Source organism: Biomphalaria glabrata, chromosome 7, assembly GCF_947242115.1.
Source record: "Biomphalaria glabrata chromosome 7, xgBioGlab47.1, whole genome shotgun sequence".
Classification (NCBI taxonomy): domain Eukaryota; kingdom Metazoa; phylum Mollusca; class Gastropoda; family Planorbidae; genus Biomphalaria; species Biomphalaria glabrata.
The window spans coordinates 16979552-17002119 of NC_074717.1; the positions used below are offsets into that span (position 1 = coordinate 16979552).

General features: G+C 40.9%; 1 protein-coding gene across 8 annotated transcripts in view; it reads left to right on the forward strand.

Annotated features, from left to right (window-relative positions):
* The window catches only part of LOC106051098 (microtubule-actin cross-linking factor 1, isoforms 6/7-like), a 76446-nt gene extending 68507 nt beyond the window's left edge, over positions 1–7939 (forward strand). For all 8 annotated transcript variants that reach the window (XM_056036737.1, XM_056036729.1, XM_056036731.1 and 5 more), the window contains exons 5-6: positions 1734–1862; positions 7545–7939. In XM_056036737.1, coding sequence (XP_055892712.1) covers positions 1734–1862; positions 7545–7872 — 457 coding nt within the window. In that variant the 3' untranslated portion in view covers positions 7873–7939. The remainder of the gene's footprint in view (positions 1–1733; positions 1863–7544) is intronic.
* Positions 7940–22568: the final 14629 nt, after the last annotated feature.

Here is a 22568-nt window from a genome sequence, read left to right on the forward strand (position 1 = left end):
ATTTTTAATCAAAACTAACCGCGAACAATGAAGATAGCTTGAGACAAGTTGGTAGTGGGTAAGAAGATTTCAAAACTTCAGTGCTATTGAAACAGTTTTGATATTTTCAGAATACCTTTTAATGTGGATTTAGTAGTAGTGAAACCAGACTTGCAGCTTGAAATAATTGAGCTGCTATGTAATAAAAGAATTATCTCAAACATTTCTAAATGATCACTTTCTCATGGGCTTGTCAAAGGTTTTCAGTAATGATATTATTGAAGTTCGTGTGTGAGCTCCTTTAGTTTGACACATGAATAGAGAGTTCTTATACTCCATGTTCCAATAATTGTGCTCATGTTTGGTATATTTATTGTTTTAAGGTGTGTCTCAGTAGGGTTTATGGGTTTAATAGGATTTAGTGGCACCCATCTCCTCTCCAATACTAATTTTTCCTTGGGGTTTTCTCCAGAAGATGGAAAGTCGTACGTGACTTAGGAGCTCCATCTGCTCAAGGTTGATGATGGTTTTGGTCCGTCCCGGATATTTGATTTCTCCGGTACCAGCCATATCTGGTGGGGATTCCCTTATCCGCCACTTCGGGAGGTGCTCGATGGGAGAACCACAACTCCACACTGTAGATGGCTTTAGTTTTTATTCAAGAGCTCGTTTTTAACCTCAAAATCCTCTGAGAGGCGTTTGAACTCAAAACCCCAACCTTGGCTGTGCCATAGACTTTGGTGACTGTAGTTTGCTTTAGTGTTATATTGAACAGGATGTTTTTAACCTCACAACCCGCTGAAGGGGGTTTTAAACTCACAACCCTCTGGAGGGGGTTTTAAACTCAAAACCCCTTTCGGCTTCGCTCATAGAATTTGGTGAGTTTTGTTTGCTTTAGTTTTGTATTTTTAAAAAATCTCTAGGAGGGTTTTGAACTCAACCCCTTTACCCAGGATACGCTATTGGACTTTGGACGTTTGTTTTATTTTTTGTTTAACCTCCAAATCCCCTGGAGGTGGATTTTAACCTCAAAACCCCACTTGGCTGCGCTGGGGCGAGTGATGGTTTAACATTAAAAGCTCACCTATAATTAACAAAAATAGAGATTAGAGTGAAAAAAAAAAAGTGTCCTAAATTTTAAAACTAAGTATTTTTGAAAGAATTATTGCAGTCTATTAGAGCTAATGTAAATGAACTAAATAATACTTTGTTTGACTGTTAATGAGGTAGTGATGATATGAGCTAAGTACAAATTATTGAAGATGGATTGAAGCCTCGTGTTTTGTTTCTTTTTTTTCTTTCTTTTTTTTTTTTTTTTGAATAAAAGGTGTGAGACATATGTTAATATCTAATATGCATGTACACATGATAGATAGAGTATGACTGTTTGAGATAAACGACCTTTAGAAATGTAGCTACTTTATATTTTCGCAATAACATTTTTGAGGAGGACGAACTCATTATTCTATTATTATTATGCTATCGTTTGACTTGAAATAAACATTTTAAACATGTAATATTAAAACATTGTATTCCTACACAATTATATTGACCAGGATAACTAGTTTAATTGAATTCATTTTAATTTTTAAAAGCTTCCACCAAGTCTAATTTTTACATATTTAGAGTTATGGAAGCTCCATACAACACAGCAATGATCAATGGAAAAATAACTTTCAATAGGTAATAAAAACAAATTACTTTAACCTTTTATTCGGCTTTTAATTTCTTTCCATTTCATGTGTTGCTAACAGGCAAATAAGAGACAGTGAACTAGAGCAATTCAACGAGCATCAGCTGCTCCTAGCTACTAGTCAGAAAACACTGCCTTGTCCTTGTTGTCCAATGCTTAGAGTTGAGCCTACTAAGGATCTAGAGTCAAGGTATACTCTATACTCAATATATATCAAGACTACGAAAAATAACTAACTTCAAATTATATACACGAGTCTTTATTAGATTTTAGCTTATTTAACCTAGATTTTGAAGCATTTTTGTTTCACTTTTGACTTTATTTATTATATTTTTCTAATATATTAATATTTATTTGTCGCTTTTTCCAAGGCCTCTAAAGCAGAATTACACGGAACTAGAAAACCGAACAACGTACCACCCCTACTGTGAAAAAAAGTGACTAATAAGGCTTTCTTTTATAGCCGCCAATTGCAATGACCTCTGTTCCATATTACAGTTTATAGGAAGTCATTTCCCTTCACTATTGATGTCTCTATTTCCTCTCTAGTGACTGGCTAGGTTGAAACGTGTGTGTGTGTGTGTGTTTATTAATTATCTTCTTGTTTACATAGTATACGTTGAGTAGTTTGAAATTGTAAAGTATTTAATAAGTTTTGAGTCTACAGACCTAAAGGCAGTGCCGTAGTATTTGATGCCTAGTACGGCAGGTCATTTTCATGCCCTCCAAAAAAAAAAATTCGAATTAAAACACCTAGCATTATTTTTTTTCAAAACAACGTATATTTGAATATTCTCGTGTTGCTCAAACTTGACCATATGACACTTTCATAGCAACAAAATGTCCGTTCGTTCCCTCTACCAACATCCAGGTGTACGGGAGAGCTGTAAGTTCCGCTAGCGCGGTCCGGTGTTGGGCCCCAGTGCTTAGCGTTTTCCTGCTTTCTAAACTGCATAAATGAATTATACTGGCGACTACATTTCACTCTAGAAACGGGCGACTCTGGCTAATACTGACGTGTGAAGAACATTCGAAACACATCTAGATAATACTATGTTTTGTAATGGCTCACACATTCTATTTCGTTCAAATCAAAGTGCCGTGAATTGGAACTATTTTGGTCACGTAAAAGGCGGAAACATAACAATGGTATATCACGCGGACTATTGTATTTGTTGTATTTAGGTAGCATTATTTTTTACAGAAATATCTACATTTACTACACTTTATACACACTCATTTCCCTGTTAGTTAAAGCCCGTAAATATCAAATAGCCCCACCCTTACGAACCTACACGAACCGTATTATACAACAAATCCTCCTAAAACACCCACACACACACACATTTCTCTGGACAAATGTTGTTGTCATAAATGACATTCATGTTTGTTTATACTCATGACATGACAGGCTCAATCTAGAGATTTTACCTTGGCTGTTGACCAAGGCTATCACGAGGGTGTGATATTCTAGTCAAAAGGTTCATGGGGTGTGTCGGATTTGGACACTAAGAGTGCAGATATTGTCAGAGTTGGACACTTAGAGTGCAGATATTGTCAGAGCTGGACACTTAGAGTGCAGATATTGTCAGAGTTGGACACTTAGAGTGCAGATATTGTCAGAGCTGGACACTTAGAGTGCAGATATTGTCAGAGTTGGACACTTAGAGTGCAGATATTGTCAGAGCTGGACACTTAGAGAGCAGATATTGTCAGAGTTGGACACTTAGAGAGCAGATATTGTCAGAGCTGGACACTTAGAGAGCAGATATTGTCAGAGTTGGACACTTAGAGTGCAGATATTGTCAGAGCTGGACACTTAGAGTGCAGATATTGTCAGAGTTGGACACTTAGAGTGCAGATATTGTCAGAGCTGGACACTTAGAGAGCAGATATTGTCAGAGTTGGACACTTAGAGTGCAGATATTGTCAGAGCTGGACACTTAGAGTGCAGATATTGTCAGAGCTGGACACTTAGAGAGCAGATATTGTCAGAGTTGGACACTTAGAGTGCAGATATTGTCAGAGCTGGACACTTAGAGTGCAGATATTGTCAGAGTTGGACACTTAGAGTGCAGATATTGTCAGAGCTGGACACTTAGAGAGCAGATATTGTCAGTGTTGGACACTTAGAGAGCAGATATTGTCAGAGTTGGACACTTAGAGTGCAGATATTGTCAGAGCTGGACACTTAGAGAGCAGATATTGTCAGAGTTGGACACTTAGAGTGCAGATATTGTCAGAGCTGGACACTTAGAGTGCAGATATTGTCAGAGTTGGACACTTAGAGTGCAGATATTGTCAGAGCTGGACACTTAGAGAGCAGATATTGTCAGAGTTGGACACTTAGAGAGCAGATATTGTCAGAGTTGGACACTTAGAGTGCAGATATTGTCAGAGTTGGACACTTAGAGAGCAGATATTGTCAGAGTTGGACACTTAGAGTGCAGATATTGTCAGAGTTGGACACTTAGAGAGCAGATATTGTCAGAGTTGGACACTTAGAGTGCAGATATTGTCAGAGTTGGACACTTAGAGAGCAGATATTGTCAGAGTTGGACACTTAGAGAGCAGATATTGTCAGAGTTGGACACTTAGAGTGCAGATATTGTCAGAGTTGGACACTAAGAGTGCAGATATTGTCAGAGTTGGACACTTAGAGAGCAGATATTGTCAGAGTTGGACACTTAGAGAGCAGATATTGTCAGAGTTGGACACTTAGAGAGCAGATATTGTCAGAGTTGGACACTTAGAGAGCAGATATTGTCAGAGTTGGACACTTAGAGAGCAGATATTGTCAGAGTTGGACACTTAGAGTGCAGATATTGTCAGAGTTGGACACTTAGAGAGCAGATATTGTCAGAGTTGGACACTTAGAGAGCAGATATTGTCACAGTTGGACACTTAGAGAGCAGATATTGTCAGAGTTGGACACTTAGAGTGCAGATATTGTCAGAGTTGGACACTTAGAGAGCAGATATTGTCAGAGTTGGACACTTAGAGAGCAGATATTGTCAGAGTTGGACACTTAGAGTGCAGATATTGTCAGAGTTGGACACTTAGAGTGCAGATATTGTCAGAGTTGGACACTTAGAGTGCAGATATTGTCAGAGTTGGACACTTAGAGAGCAGATATTGTCAGAGTTGGACACTTAGAGTGCAGATATTGTCAGAGTTGGACACTTAGAGTGCAGATATTGTCATAGTTGGACATTTAGAGTGCAGATATTGTCAGGGTTTTCGACAATTGGGATCTACATCCAGGATCAACTTCAGCTCGTTCGCCATCACTGATGTCTGTATCTAGAGGAATTTTGGGCTGTCTCTATCGTGGTCTTGATGTGATTAATGGTGGCACGTTCGGATTAACTGTGGACTCTTCCTTCATAACGTCATTTGGAGTAGGAGATGACTTGCGAGACTTTTTCATCGGTGTGGAGCTGACATTTGTAACAGTATATCAGTATATCTAGATCGGCTTGATCTTCTTTGTTTATTACTCATTCGTCTGTTCATACCTCCTTCAGGTATTGGAGTGATCGTTACTAGTGTTACGATCAAACTTGATATATCTTTTGTCTATTTCAAAATCTGCTGGAAAAATGTGGGAAGCGTTGTCGAAAAGCTAAGTGCGGTTGAACTTGGCTTGGCTTGACTACCTATGAAGGTGGCTCGATGTTCGACACCCGACTTGGGCAGAGTTGTGTTTATTGAGGGCCTAAAGGCAGCACGGAAAAACCTTATCCTAGATACCCCCTCCCCCCTTCCCACTGGTCTACAACTGAGATTGGACCAAAGCATGAAAGTAGCGCTATATAAAAGCCATAATTTAATTTAATTTAATTAATTTCATAAATGCAGATGATCGTCCTATGACAAGTGGGTTACCAATTAGAAATGAGATATTATTGAATACGCCAAAATCTCACTTGTGGAGTAGACTAATTCTAGCTTGGAGGAGGCCACAAGAAGCTGTACTACCTGGCCATCATTTCTGAGGCCTGACAAAGATGAGCCCTTTTCTCATCTACAAGGGACATAAGTCAGTAGTAGGAGAGCCCAAGAGTGTATCTAAGCTGCACAAGTCATCGGAACCTCTCGTATAGGTTGATTGTAAGATACACTCTGATGGGCTTTTACGATGCAGAAGAATTTTTGATCTCCAAGTGAAAGTCATGCCACACAAGAGTTTGAACACCAGCAGAGGTGAGGTCTTCTGGACTTCTGGACGATTTAAATGGTCAGTTAGCAATGATCTACGGGGAAGTGATCACTTCCCAATCATCATTGCTAACAATCTCCCCTCATGGGGACGACCTCAGCGGTGGAAGCTGAGTAAAGCTGATTGGGAACAATTCCAAAAAAGATGCTCCGAGGATATCACAGAAAATATCCTTAATGAACAGATCTAGTATATTGGCCGATTTAGGTGATTGCATCAGTCCCGCCCCCTAACTTCCGATTGGAGGGGGCGGTCCAATTTTTTAATTGAAATCAGTTTGTTAACATAATTAGTTGTATCTATATGATAGAAGCTACTTATTGATAAATATTTTAACGAATCTTATAGGCCTACTAATGTCGTTCTCCTTATGGTATCTTGGGCGCTTCTGTGGCGGTGGGCGGGGGGAAGGGAGGTGCGATTGTATGTAGATTTTTTAGAGGAGGGGCGGTCTAATTTTTAAGCAAAAATCATAGTGTGTGAACAAAATTAGTTGAATATCTTTATAATATAAGTTACTTATTGATATTTGATCCCATTTGTATATTATGTCACACCACACTTTAATCTCAAATCAAATCATTAGTAGCCTAAATATAAAATGAAAGAGGGTTGTACCCACCATGCAGATCAATGGTTTTTTCTTTTGTATTCAAGAAATAACATTTTTTGTTACAAAAAAATCTGTCAGTTATAAAAGTTATGTATGCTATAAATTAAATTCTTATATCGAGTCCCCCCAAGCCCTATTCTTTAATGCCAAATGCAATCTTTAACAATAATTATAAAAAGGAGCGAGGAGTCTTACATGATAATCGATAATCGAAAACATGATAATTTTTTAAACAGAATAGTCAAATATGGCGACAGAGTCTATGTAATTGTGCATAAATTGAAAATATTTTTTATAAAAGTCTATGTTTTGGAAAATTTAGAATTCATAAGAAACTTTTAAATATAAGAGTAAACTATTGAGATGAGTTCTGAAACCAAATATTTTTCCCTAGTCGTCTTTTTCCAATCTTTACTCAATCTGAGATTTGTCTAATGTATAAATAACTTTGGGACTATAACTCACAATTTATACTCGAATCCTAAAAATACAAACAATGAGTAGATAATACAACCTAATTGGTCTACTTCATTTCTCCTCCGTCTTCCCAATTTTGTTTGTTTGTTCAGAGCTTTCAATTAGAGTGCTGTAACAAAAAAGCGAAGTTACAAAAGTTATAATCTTTATTCAAAAGATTCTTAAAAATCAGACATTTTGTGCGCGTCAAAAGAGTGGAACATCCAAAAAGCGTTTCACCATCGTTCTATTGACAGGCCTACTGCAAGGGGTCTCGCTTAACAGGAGTAGGCAACCGTTCCCCAGCCGTTTGAATTGTTCGTATGCTAACATAATGGCTCGTTCCCTCCGCAGCGCCAGAGGGGAAATGTCTGCCATTATTTCACCAGCGGTTATTGGCGTTGGTTGAAATGGAACAGATTAGCCGTATAGCTTGGTTTAGGAAAATTAACCCCTGTCGATTCGATCGTGAAACGAGCTTAGTTGTTCTAGGTACACGGTAAGTACTAACAGGTTATATTTTCGACTCAGTTAATGAGTTAGTCAGCGAGCTAGTACTTTCATGTGTATCTTTTTTTCAGATGCATTTTGCTAGAATTACGAGCCATCGCATTTGATATGGTCAACAATCACCCTGGTCATTTCAAAATTTTAGTTCACTCCAAGTTACCAGTCTGTGGACTTGTTCAAACAATTATTAGCCAAACAGGAATCAGTTCAACAAAGCTGGCAATATTCTACGACAAAACTCGCTTTGCAGAGTCCGTTTTGTCTCCAAATATGACTCTTGAAGAGTGTGGATTTATTGGAGATTTCAAGGGATGTCCTGAGGAGGTCACCTTGTTCTACGATTACACAGTTGAGTTCACTGAATGTCCATTATTGATGAGCGACTTTTATTTTGAATAAAATATAGTCCATGTTATTACCTCCAGCAACTTGTATTTGCATAATAAACAATTTCATTGTGGTGAAATAGTTACTATTTGTTTATGTTTGTGTAACGCCGTGAGAATGTGTTCACAACATTGATTTAGTGTGCTACTGTCCAAGTCTCTTTCGTCAGTTCCTGTGTCGTTCTAGTTGAATAAAGCCTTGTTTTAGGCTACTCTTCAGTGTTCCTTTATTTCTTATTACAATTTATTAAACTAGAAATTTTCAATTCAATGGATCAATTGTGTCTCACGTATCTTCATTCAACACTATTCTCAGTCTGTAAGAAAAAATTGTAATACAAATGGAACGTCTATTTAGGCCAAAAGAGCTAGACATAGAGCCTAGCTCGCCATCGGCTGCCGAGAAGTGGCTGCACTGGCTCAGAACATTTGAGAATTTCATCTCCTCAGTCTCTCATTGCGAGATTGACAAAAAGAAATTACTGGAAAACTACGTTTCTTCGAGCGTATTTCAGTACATAAGTGAGTGTACCACGTTCGAAGAATCAATCAAAGTTGTACAAAATGTCTACGTGAAGCCTAACAGCGAAATTTTGCACGGCACATGATAACTCTTTGTCGACAAGAGAACGGACAAACCGTTGATTCCTTCCTACTTAAGCTTAAAAGTATGGCCAAAGCTGTCACCGCTGAAGAACACAGAGACATCTTCATAAGAGACGCCTTCATTACTGGACTGGCTTCAAACAGCATAAGGCTGCGACTCTTAGAAAAATCTAACTCTACAGTGCGGCTGTGAAGAGGCAAAACAACTTGAACATGCCCATAACCATGCCATGGCATATAACATCTACTCTGAAACCCCCTGTGGAGCTAGCGCCGACGTGGAGAGGCTTTCTCCAAAGACAAAATTAGAACACGAGGTGAGTGCGGCGACTAGTAAAAGATGCTTCTTTTGTGGAAACACCCCACATCAACGCTTTAGATGTCCAGCCCGTGACGCTACATGCAACTCAGAAAGTCTGTAGATCGACCAGACAGACATAACCTCAGCCATAGTGAAAGCAGATTATAAGACGTCACGGACTACAACCGTTGGATCTTCCTGGGCATCGACACCAGCGTCCGGCCTTACTAAATCTACTATTTCAATACTCGTCAATAGAGTACCATTGGATGCTCTCGTAGATACGGGGAGCAGTGAAAGCTATATATCTTCTTCCATTGCTAAAAGGTACAAATGGAAATTAGAAACGTCCAGAAACAGAATCTACATGGCCTCTACACATCTTTCTCGCACTACTCACGGACATGTTTTAGCTAAAATAAAGTACAAAGATGAACAATACGAAAGTGTGAAGCTCTCATTACTAGATGGACTAGTATCTGATGTAATATTAGGGCTAGATATCATCAGCCATCACGACAAACTGATGACCCCATTTGAGGGAAAACGGAGCACTCTTCAGGTCTGTACGCTGGAAGCTGCACGAGTTGAAGCCCCTCGCCTCTTCGCTAATCTTTCTCCTGACTGCCACCCCATAGCCTCTAAATCTAGAAAATATTCTATGCCTGACTCCAAATTCATTCAAAATGAAATCAAGAGACTTCTATCTGACAAAATTATTGAGCCTTCCACGTCCCCGTGGCGAGCCCAAATAATTGTAACAACTGTTGTGGGCTAATCTAATCTGACTTCATGTTGTGCAATTATTACTTTAACATTAGCCACAGAACATTACAAAATAGATATACTTGATAACAACATTCAGTTCTATAAAATGATGCTTTATTACCACTGGGAAATCCGTCCAGTCTTTCTAAAACGTCGCTATAACTAACTACTATTCAATTACTATTCAAAACATCCTACTTCTAACATAACGCCATATTGGTCTCTTGTTCGCCTAAGTCTACTACGTTATTAGTCTGTCTTACTACGTCATTACTTTTACCGTCGCTAAAACTATACACAATATATTTAACTAACAAAACTAACCTACTCTCTAAACTAGTGCATTACACAACGAATGAAAGGCACAAAAAGAGAATGGTTATCGACTATAGTCAAACCATCAATCGATTCACTTACCTCGACGCGTACCACGTGCCAAAAGTTGATGAACTGGTGCACGAAATATCTAAATACTCAATATACAGTACATTTGACCTCAAAAGCGCTTACCACCAGATACCTAGCAGGGATGATGAAAAGCAGTACACGGCGTTCGAGGCTTGCGGAAAGCTTTATCAGTTTTGTCGCATTCCTTTTGGAGTGACAAACGGAGTTGCTGCATTTCAAAGGACGATCAACACAATAATTGAGGAGGAAGGGCTACAGGATAATGTTACCATCTGCGGACGTGACTCCAGTAGCCACGACCAGAATCTACAGAGATTTCTCATATCCGCTAAAAAGTACGGTATCACCTTCAACGATGATAAAAGTGCTATTGCGACTAATAAAGTATGCCTCCTAGACTACGAAATCTCACAAGGGCAATTAAGACCAGGCCCCGAAAGATTTCAAGCGTTGAGAAATCTACCTCCACCACAAGACATGAAATCACAAAAGCGGTTGATTGGACTACTGTCCTATTATTCTCAATGGATCCCAAATTTCTCCAACAAGATCCATTTATTGGTAAACAACAAAACCTTTCCTCCCCCTGAACAAGTACAAGAAGCTTTTAAACAGCTAAAACACGAACATGAAAACGCTGCTGTGTCGACGATAGACTACAATCGACCACAAACAGTCGAAACAGATGCCTCTAACATCGCGATCGCCGCCACTCTTAATCAAGACGGCCGTCCTGTCGCCTTCTTTTCAAGAACACTCACTAACAGTGAACGCAGACACTCAGCAGTTGAAAAGGAAGCATACGCTATCGTAGAAGCCCTGAGAAAATGGCAACATTACCTATTCAGTAGACCCTTCACATTTGTTACAGATCAACGCTCAGTGTCTTTTATGTTTGACCAGCAAAACAAGGGCAAGATCAAAAACGAAAAGATTCAAAGATGGCGACTGGAGTTTAGTTGTTTCCAATATGACGTCGTATATCGACCCGGGAAACAAAACGCTGCTGCGAATAGCTTTTCAAGGAACCACTTTGTGTCAGCAATGACTGGAGAAGACCTCAAACTGTTACACAGCAACCTCTGTCACCCAGGGGTCACGAGACTCCTCCATTTCGTTCGGACTAAGAACTTACCTTTTTCCTGCGAGGACGTCCGCAAAGTGGTAAACCAATGTAAAACTTGCGCTGAACTGAAGCCTAGATTCTTCAAACAGTTTTCAGACACCCTCATTAAGGCTACCCAACCATTTCAGAGAGTAAGCATCGATTTTAAGGGGCCACTCCCATCTGCTACTCACAATAAATATTTATTAACAATGGTGGATGAGTACTCACGCTTCCCATTTGCCTACCCATGTCCCGATATGTCCTCATCTACTGTCAAGTGTTTAAATCAGCTGTTTTCCTTAGTTGGGATGCCCCAGTACGTCCATTCTGACAGAGGTACGTCCTTTATGTCGAGGGAGGTGCAATCCTTTCTGCACGAGAGGGGAATAGCTACAAGTAGAACAACCGCTTTTAATCCTTCAGGCAACGGGCAAATTGAACGACTAAACAAAACTCTATGGAACGCTGTTACTTTAGCACTGAAAGACCTCGATCTCTCGATCTCAAGATGGGAGCTTGTCTTGAACCAGGCCCTATACTCGATTAGATCATTACTATCTACGGCAACAAACGAAACTCCACATGAGAGAGTTTTCCGGTTCAACCGGAAAGCCTCCTTCGGGATATCTATCCCCACTTGGCTATCTAGCCCAGGTCGAGTGTTGCTGAGAAGAGAGAACCGATCTTCAAAGTATGATCCTCTCACGGAAGAAGTTGAATTGCTGATGTGTAACCCCCAATATGCCGTCGTACGGTTGCCCAGCAGTAAAGAGGAGACGGTCTCTCTAAGACGCTTGGCTCCCACCCCCTCCCCATCCACAACAACAAGTGAACCTTCGTTCTTCGCTCAGGGTGAGGATAATGAATATCCTTCAGAAGCTCAAAACACGGAAGTACTAGTCAACACCCCTACGGTGATACAAGAAAGGAAAGAACCCCTGGAAGGCTCTGAGGACCTTCGAGCGCTTCCTCTTGAAAATACCCCACTTGACGCTCAGGAACTCACTAGTGACTCCCAAACTGTAGAACAGGATAGTCAACCCCGTTACAACTTAAGAGAGAGAATAACCAGACCAAACTATATGGTCTAGAGTTGTTTATCTAGTGCACTACTTATACTGACTACACAAACTGGCATTGTTAATCTCTTGCTGCTGATACTAGATTTTACTTGTTCACTTACTTACGTACATGTTTACTTACTACACTATTTGTTATTGCTTAAAACAGAAACTAGTAATTGTTTATAAGTCATACTACATATACTGGTTTTTAGGTTTCTTTGTATCACCATTCACTATTGTTTACAAGAAAAACTAATATTTCGACATTATTTATTGATCTATTGTATTACAGGCACTGGCATTCTCTTTTTATTTATGCTATTGGCCTACTATATTACTATACTTGCTATTTTAATTCTAGGCGGGGTGAATGTGGTGAAATAGTTACTATTTGTTTATGTTTGTGTAACGTCGTGAGAATGTGTTCACAACATTGATTTAGTGTGCTACTGTCCAAGTCTCTTTCGTCAGTTCCTGTGTCGTTCTAGTTGAATAAAGCCTTGTTTTAGGCTACTCTTCCGAGTTCCTTTATTTCTTATTACATTCATTAACATAGAAGTTAATCAATAATTGAGCTCATTAAGTTTTTTACTTGTTAAGAGTGGTTTGGCGGCTTCAATTTGTTTTTGTTTTTTATTTTCTTATATGCAATATGTTTTTTTTTTAAATATAATCCACTAAACGACTAATATTTGCTAATACTGTTTAAGTACATCTTATCAATCTGGTGGCCGGGAAGTAGCACTTTTAGCACTTCCATTTCAATTAGTTGTTTTTAATGTGGAGAGAAAATAATGATTGCGAAACAAACAAAATTCAAATTTAAACAACACGCACCACACACATAGTTTTGTTTAATTTAGGAAAACTTGTGCATAACTCATGTCAAACTAGATGACAGATTTGTTTAATCATACGCCATAACCGGATTCAGGACAGACTGTGCAGCTTCACAGAACCTAACTACAATATAGACAGCTCCACAATTTAGGGGGTCTCCATTAATCTATGGGATCTCCACAATCAACGGGGTCTCCACAATTTTAAACATATCCAAACTTTAAACTAAATATGCATACTTAAAATTTAAAAAGAAAATGAAAATATGATTAACTTTCAAATCTTAAACCTGATTAGTTTGCAACTTACTTACTTAGACTTAAATCCTCCCGCGCCGTTCGGCGCATTGGGCAGCACGCTGTCTCCATAAAGATCTGTCACTGGCAATGTCTGAAGCCTCCTCCCACCTGGTGTCCACTGTTCTGAGGTCCTCCATAAAGGTGTGGCGCCAAGTAATACGATGACGTCCCTGTTTGCGCATTCCTCGTTTTGGCTTCCATGTCATTGCAACTCTTGGTATGCGTAGTTCATTTTGTCGTAGAACATGTCCCGCAAACCTCATGCGACGCTCTGTCACAACCTCACTAAGTGTTCGACTCCCAGTTCGGCAAAGGATTTCCTTGATTGAGACCCGATCTGTGTAACTGACTCCCAAAATCCTTCTCAGCCATTTTTGTTGAGCCACATTTAGTCTTTTCTCAATTTTGACAGATGACTTCCATGTCTCACATGCATATGTTGCAGTTGGGAGACAAGTGTATTGAGAAGGTGTATTTTTGTCTCAAGCCCAATGGCTTGGCTTGTCCAAATAGGCTGCAGCCTTTGGAAAATGATCCCTGCCTTTCCTATTCGGCACGCTACATCATTTGCTATGATGCTGCCAAGCTAAGTGAACTTGTCCAGCTCTTCAAGCTTTGACTCGCCAAGTCTAACGGGGGCACTCCACTCGCAAAATTTTGGTCTTATCTAAGTTTATGCGGAGGCCAATTTTGGGTGCTTCTCTATCTAGGCTCTCCGTCATTTCTTGTGTGCCTTTATTTGTAGCCCCGAGTAGTGCAACGTCATCAGCAAAGTCCAAGTCCGTTATTCGATTTTGTTCACGCCATGGAATACCAAAGGCAGTCTGGTTCATTGATCTCCTCATTATGTAGTCGATGGCTTGGAGGAAAAGGAAGGGAGATAAAATGCACGCCTGTCTCTCACCTGTCTCGATGCAACAAATTTTTAAAATAGTATTTGCTAATTAAAATTCAAATGATTGTCTAGTCTATCTTTAAACAAGATTGCAAAGAGAGTTTCTGGAGAGTGGCTGTTTTTAAGGAACATGTAGTTAACTGGATTATGGTTGCATCTTTGGTTCGGGCCGCAAAGAGAAAATTTCTAAATTACTTCAACGAAGTGTAGTTGGATGAAAATATTTACCCAGAAGAGATGAAAGATTGTGTGAGATGAAAAAGATTACCAAGATATTTTGTGTGAGATGAAAAAGATTACCGAGATATTTTGTGTGAGATGAAAAAGATTACCGAGATATTTTGTGTGAGATGAAAAAGATTACCGAGATATTTTGTGTGAGATGAAAAAGATTACCGAGATATTTTGTGTGAGATGAAAAAGATTACCGAGATATTTTGTGTGAGATGAAAAAGATTACCGAGATATTTTGTGTGAGATGAAAAAGATTACCGAGATATTTTGTGTGGAAACAAACTCAGAAACGGCCCACAAAGTGGCTCATTAGGGGTAGGTTTCAATGTTTTTCAGAATGAATACCAGAAGCTATCAACAACCACAACCCTATCTACGTCTCTAAAGACAGGTGTGTCGAAAGTGTTGTGGATATAATTGTTTGTTAGGCCGACTTGATACCACAGGGTACGGGTTATTGCTATAAATTTCCAGGAAAACACTCAACAGGTTAATGATAACATAGATAAGGATTTAATGATTAAATAAATAACACACACAAACTACAGAATGTCAGTTTGTTCTAGATCTAGTTTGATTCAGCAAAATAAGCTGGCATTTACTATCATGTCTCTACACCCCCAATCAAACGGAATGGTGGAACGCTTTGACAGAATTCTAGAACAACACCTAACGAAGGTCGCCAGTGAACGACAAGATGACTGGGACACATAAATCCCAATGTTCCTCATGGCGTACAGGGGATCCGTTCATGGCACCACAAATTATACACCAGCGAAGATATTGTTTGGCCGAGAACTGCGATTACCATATGACTTGCTATTCGGGGTTCCAGGTGATAAGCCAGCTACTTCGACGGAGTAGGTCACTAATCTCCGAAAACGAATGGAGGAAGCCCATTCTCTGGCCCGCAGAATATCAAGATGAACACTGACCAGATGAAGACAAGATACGACAAACGGGCCAATGCCTCCGGGTTCCACGAGGATGATCTAATGTGGCTGTACAATCCGCAGAGATGATAGGGCAGGTCTCCAAAGCTTCAGAGAGACTGGGAAGGTCCATACCGCATCATTAAAAGAATCAACGACGTCGTGTACCGCATTCAGAAAAGTCCCCGGTCTAAGCTGAAGGTCCATGTGGATCGAATTCATCAGTACTGTGACAGTACAGGTTCTGTTCGGGACGAACAGGTTTGAGAAGGGGGGAGCAGTGTTGTAACTCTATTCCCGCACTGAGATACATGGTGCGCACTAGACACTGTTCCACACGAGCGTGTCTAGTGCCATTGGGCCCAATATGCCTTGGTAGCGGTTCCCCTATCAGAGATGTGTTGCCAATCTGGCGGTGGTCCATCTTCCTTCATTAGGAGAATGGGAGCCAGATCTTCGTCTCTTAGCTGATCCTCTCGGATTTTTTTTCGTCCGACCACGGTCCGGAAGCTTCTACCCCAAGACAATGGCAATCGACGACCGCCTCCTTTTCTTCGACCTTTCTACAGTGCTTGCATTCAGTTTTGCAAGGTCTTCGGGACAGCGCATCAGCATTCTGGTGAGTCTGTCCTTTTCGGTGCTGAATCTCAAAGTCATAGGTTTGCAGACTTGACCTTCGGGACTCTTAAATGAAAGCAGCCATTGTATAGCGGCGTGATCACTTCTAAGGGTGAACGTCTGCCCATATAAGTATTTGTGGAAATGTTTTATGGCGTCCACAACGGCTAGAAGCTCACGTCTCGTGATGCAGTAGTTCCTTTCAGCCTTTGACAAACTACGACTGAAATAGGCAATGACTCGTTCACTTTCATCCACTTTTTGGGACAAGACGGCGCCTATTCCGGTACCACTCGCATCTGTGTCCAGTATGAATGTCATGCCTGGTATAGGGTAGGCCAATATGGAAGATGAGGCAAGTGTGTTTTTCAGATTTTCAAATGCCTGTTGACATTCCGTCGTCCAAATAAATGGCTTCTTTTGTTCTGTCAGTAAATGAAGAGCCCTACAAATGTTTGAGAAAATAGGCACTAAACGTCTGTAATATGTACCAAACCCCAGAAAGCTTCTCAATTCATGAATATTCGTTGGGGTAGGCTATTGCCTTACTGCCTCAACCTTGTCGGGATCAGTGCTAACTCCGTCTCCTGATGCATTCCAACCTGCCAATACCCGTTTTTTAAATCGAGAGTAGAGAATATCTGTTCTACTGTAAGCGTGTCAAATGTGTCGTCAATTCTAGGTAGAGGATAACTGTCCTTATGGGTGACCTCGTTCAACGATCTATAATCTACACAGAATCAAATAGAACCGTCTTTTTTTTTTCACTAGGACTATAGGTGAGCACCAAGGACTATTTGAGGGCTTAATAACTCCCTGTTGTCTCATGCATTCTATCCTGTCCATTTCTTATTTCGGTCAATAAGGCACTTTATGCGGACGACCTTTTAATTTGGACTACAGAGAAATATCCAGTGCTGACTAGATCCAATTTATTCAATCTTTAGCCACAGCAACAAAACAGCAAAAAGAAACTACATCCTAAAAATAGACTCACAGCCAATAAATAAAGAAGAAAATCCAACATATCTTGGTGTAAAACTAGACCAAAGGCTGTCTCTAAAACACTTTATGGCAGATTTAAAAAAAAAGGCATCACAAAGATTAAACATAATAAAACACCTAGCAGGAACATCCTGGGGAGCTGAAAAGAAAACCTTAAGACAGTTATACACTGGATATGTCAGATCTGTAATGGATAACTGTCTCTCCATACAAGTAGCTGCCAACAAAACATATCAATCATCATTAGACACAATCCAAAACCAAGCCTTGCGGCTAATTAGTGGAGGTATGAGAACTACTCCCACAGCAGCCTGTGAAATAAACTCCAATATTGAACCTCTTAAGTTAAGGCGCAACAGAGCAGCATTAGAAGCTATTATGAGATATAGAAGGTTGGGGGACTATCATCCAAATAAATTACTAACACAGAGAAATAGGAAAAACAACCAAAAAAATGCAAAGGACTCTGATCCAACTTACTGACGAACTAGCCCTAAAACACCACCTACCCAATAACAGAAAAAAATTACCAGATTTTCAAACATTATACCCGGACTAAACTACAAACAACCAACCATCAAAACACATTTACTAAATAACACCTTAACAAAAGAATCAAATCCACTGGAGCTCAAAGTAGGCACGCTTAAAACAATTGAAAGCTATCAAAAAAACAGCTATCCATATTTATACAGAGGATCGGCTTTCAAGGCCACCATTAATGCTGGTCTTGGTGCCTTCCTGGTCTTCCCTAAAAATAAACACTTTGAGATAAGCACACCCTGTGGCGATTACTGCTCAAACTTCCAAGCCGAAATTGAGGCAATTACCATAGCACTACAGACAGTGGAAAACAAATTATATGAAGGAGTGCAACCACCATCAGATATTGTTGTCTTTACAGACTCCCAATCTACTCTGCAAGCACTTAACAGCAGCACCTCAAACAGCCCAAGAGAGTTGACAACCCTAACCCTAACCCTAACCCTAATCCATCAAATGATATCAAAATTAAATATCAATATCACACTACAGTGGATCCCTGGACACATTGGCATCATGGGAAATGAAAAGGCAGATAAGCTATCAAAGGCAGGTTCATCTATGGAACAACCAGATAGACCTGTTAACTACCTCACCCTAAGGTCAATGTTAGTCAACAATCACAAAGAGGAGTGGCTCAACCAATGGGCATCAGGAAACACAGGCAGAGCCATGTACAGAGAAATGACTAGGCCTAACAAACTGGACAGTATTAACTTCCTCCCCCGCAAAGAACAATCTACAATCTTCCAACTAAGAACAGGACACACACCACTATTAAATTACCACCTGAACAAAATAAACTCCACACAACTACCCCTTTGCAGACACTGCGCCCACCCCTTTGAAACCGTAAACCATATCCTCTTTGAATGCCCCTCCCTAATCCACCTTAGGCAGACCCTACTTCCACTACAGCCCAACATAACCAACACCCTGTACGGCAGTGCTGAACAACTGAAGAAAACAGCACACTCTTTTTCCTTGGCACAGTCTGCAAAAGAGCTCACAGCCCAGCAGCAATAAAGCTGGCTAGAAGAAGAAGAAGAAGAAGAATCATGTCCATGGTTTCTTGTTGTTTTGCCAGTGGAAGATGACGTGGTGGATGTCGAATTGGTCTGGTGTTTCCTGTGTCAATATGATGTTGAACCATATTCGTCCGCCCGCAATCTGTCTCATCAGTCGGAAAAATATCACTAAACTCACAAACCATATTTCCTTACTGACATATTGTTCATCCGATAAATTCGTCTTAATCTCCCACAGGAGCTTTTTAATATACGGGTGGGCTGATGCAGTGCTGTCCCTGATGATGTTATCATCTCTGCAATTTTGTATCAGGTCGACCGTATAGCAAACAGCTATGATGCTGTGTTTTCTTTTTTTTTTTTTCACCCAAGCCAAGGTTCATAAATCTAATAGGTACTTTCTGATCTCTATCGATCATGACCAACGTCTTACCTACAGCAAATTCACTGTAGTTATCTTCCTTGCCCTCGACCAGTGCCGTTCTCGTTTTTCTATGACCAGGCTCCAATTTTCCCCAAATAATCAATTCAGATTGTGCAGGCAAGCTTGTATCCTCCGTCAACATGATTTTTCTGATTCGACCATTCTCTTCCTCATCCTCATCACATTTAGTAAAGCTCCTCAGCCAATGTCAATAGAAAAACCGAATTTCTGCATAAAGTCGACTCCTATAATGCAGTCATCGGTTATATTGGCGATCAGGAATTCATGAATGAAAAACTGATTCCCGAGCTCGAATTTAACACTCGTCAATCCTTGTATAGGCATCAACTCACCACTGGCGGTTTTTAAGGAATATGAGTTAACTTTGGTTATAATGTTTTTGTTCACGACCTCTGGCCGAATGACTGATCGAGAAGCACCAGTGTCCAGCAGAAAACGATAATTTTCAGCACCGATTTTGCCTTCTACCTTCAAACTCTTATTCTGCCCCAGCACGGCGACTTGGATGACGGTTGTGGGGGCTCTGATTCTCTGTGTCGCCGGCTTCCGCCCCTTGAAGCCGGTGCGTGCTAGTTTCCCTGGTAGCCCCGGGACCCAGTTCGTGCATACATTTCTGATCTGTGATGGGTTCCGGTTTGTCGAGATCTTCCAGTGCAGCTTCTTTGAATATGGCCAAGTTCACCACAATTCAAACATCGTATAGGGGCCCTGGGTTGATTTTCTGGTATCTGGGTTGTTCGCCTTTCGTCCAGTGCCTCTGTCACCCTTCTGACAAGTTGTGCGAATTCTTCCTCCTTGACGTCCAGCCTTCGGCCCTGGTGAGTGCCCCCAGATTCGTCTTTGGCAGCCTCGTATAACAGAGCGTAAACTAGGGCTTCGCTTGCCCTGCGTTTATCACTAACTCTTGTGGCTTTCTTCAAGTCAGGGTCTTGAAGCGCATCAATGAAAGCGTCTGTGATGATGACCTCCAAGAAATCTTGTGCGGCGGTTGGGTAGGCCATATGTGCGAGGCGTTCGATTTCTGTCTCTAGCTCCTGTAGTGGTTCATCGGGGCGCTGTTGTCGGGTTTTAGTTGCACTCTATAGACTTCTTGCAAATGTTCATCCCCGTATCGGAGTTCCATAGCTTGGACAAGAGCGGCGAAATCCTGCTGGTTCGGTAGAGACTGAAGCAGTTCGGAGGCTTTTCCTCTTAGAGATAACACAAAGGCGGTGGCTTTCTCTTCCTCACTGTTCCATTTGTTAACTTTTGCCGCTGCGTCAAATTGCTTCTTATACACGGACCAGGACACGGAACCATCAAATACGGGGGGCTTCATTTTCTTGGAGACTTCAGGTACAAATGACGTCATATCGGCATCTGGTACATTTCTGTGCTTGCATTGAGCTTGTATCTTCATTTCATCGATGACCTTCTCCACTGCGTCTACCCTCTGTTTCATCTGTTTGTCCATGTTGGTGATTCTCTCCTCCACAGCTTGCACGCGTTCGTTCATAGCCAATAACTCGGTTTTGATTCCCGATTCCTTGACATCTATCTTGGTGTCCACGACATCTAGCTTGTCATTGGTGTTTCCTAGCCCTGCATTCAACTGTTCTCGCATAGAACCAATATTTTCGAGCACAGCTGCCATCTGTTGTTGCATAAATTCCATATCTGGTTCGACTTCAAAAAAATAGGTGTCCGGATCTGCTTCTTCCTCCATCAAACCCTCCCGTATGCGTGCCTGTAGGGTCTCCTTATTTCCAATTGTCTTCAGACCTCGGTCACGGAGTTCCCGCTTCACTTCCTTCATAAGGGGTTTGTCTAGCGTTTTCGTGGTAGCCATTATAAATCCCACTTCTGACACCAATTGCTATAAATTTCCAGGAAAACACTCAACAGGTTAATGATAACATAGATAAGGATTTAATGTTTAAATAAATAACACACACAAACTACAGAATGTCAGTTTGTTCTAGATCTAGTTTGGTTCAGCAAAATAAGCTGGCATTTACTATCATGTCTCCATTTCCTTCTCCTCTTGTTCCACGCTCGTGTGGAACAGTGTCTAGTGCGCATCATGTATCTCAGTGAGGGAATAGAGTTACAACATTATATATTAATGCCATTATTATTGTAACTGCTCTCTCTATCCGGGCTCTCTGAAACACTGCATTATATGACACAACCAACTCAAAGGCATTAACTGTACAATTGTCAACACGTAAAAACTGTCTGTACAAATACTTCACTATTGATAACCATAATGCACAACTGGCCTCTCCGTCTCGTCCTGGACTTTCACTGGGTTAAGCTGGGTTCCGGACGGACAGTGGACTGACTATATTTGATCTTGAATCTTGACTTCGTCTCCTACTCGCGAAGTGACGAAATCCAGCTTATAGCACTAGGTTCAGTCAAGTACAATTTCCTTCCCTCCTAATCGTTAATTAATTAATTTGTCGAGGCAAATTGGACAGAATGGCAACTATCACCACAGTGCTGTTTAGCACTCTAGAGCAGGACCAGACACACAGAAAGTCTCTGGTCATCCACTGCACCCAAACTCGTCCACGGATGTCTTAACCAGAGTTGATATAAGCTTTGTAATAAAAATGTAATGTAGAATTGATATTGTTTTTAAAAAATACATTGACCGTATCATTTCTAAAGATAACTGTGCTAATATGTTGATATTACGTTATTGTTTGGTGTGAATGTTTTGTGCGAAACAAAAGGATGTGACGGAAATAAAAAAAAATAGACTACATTATGCATGGGCGTAGCCAGGATTTTTTTCGGGGGGGGGGGATATATATATATATATGTATGTGTTGTGTATCTATCTATCTATCTATCTATCTATCTATCTATCTATCTATATATATATATATATATATATATATATATTGTTACGAATCTCACTATCCAGGCTCTCTGCAAACTGCACCTTACACCACCAACTTAAAGAACTTGACAACTCAGGGCTCCAAAGTAACGTAACACTTAAATAGTTGAATAAATAATAGCCCATACTGTACAATTGGCAGCACGTAACACAAGACTGTACAAATATCTCTTCGATAACACCGTTCCGCCGTATCAACTCTTGCACTGGCCTCTCCGTCTCGTTCCGGGCTTGCACTGGGTTCAACAGTTCAGGACTGACTTCACACACTAGGCTCGTTGTGTCGGACTCGATCGCAGACCAAGATCAAGACGCCAGTCGTCTCAACTGTACTTGACAGTACTCCGCACTGAACCGTCGTAATGCTCCGTACAGAACCACACCGCTGAACTGTGCTGTAGTCGACCGGACTGTAGTGAACCGGGCTCTGAACCCCTGCCGTTAACCTTGCTGTAATGAGCCCCTTTCTCGACCGTCTTGACTGCGATACCTCCGCTCTTATATAGGGTCCCTACTGGCCTTCTCGAACCGGACAGAACGCCGCTCGACGTTTCCAGGTGGTCAGATGACTAAAACTCTCGTGACGCTCCTGAGCTCTGTTCACGAACCGCCGTCGATCCTTCCCGAACCGCCGTGTTGACACTCGACTCGGCTGACCATCGTAACTCGTCACGGTTGACCGCTCGTCTAGCGCTGGCCTGGGGCGATTTGCGTCGGCTGACTAC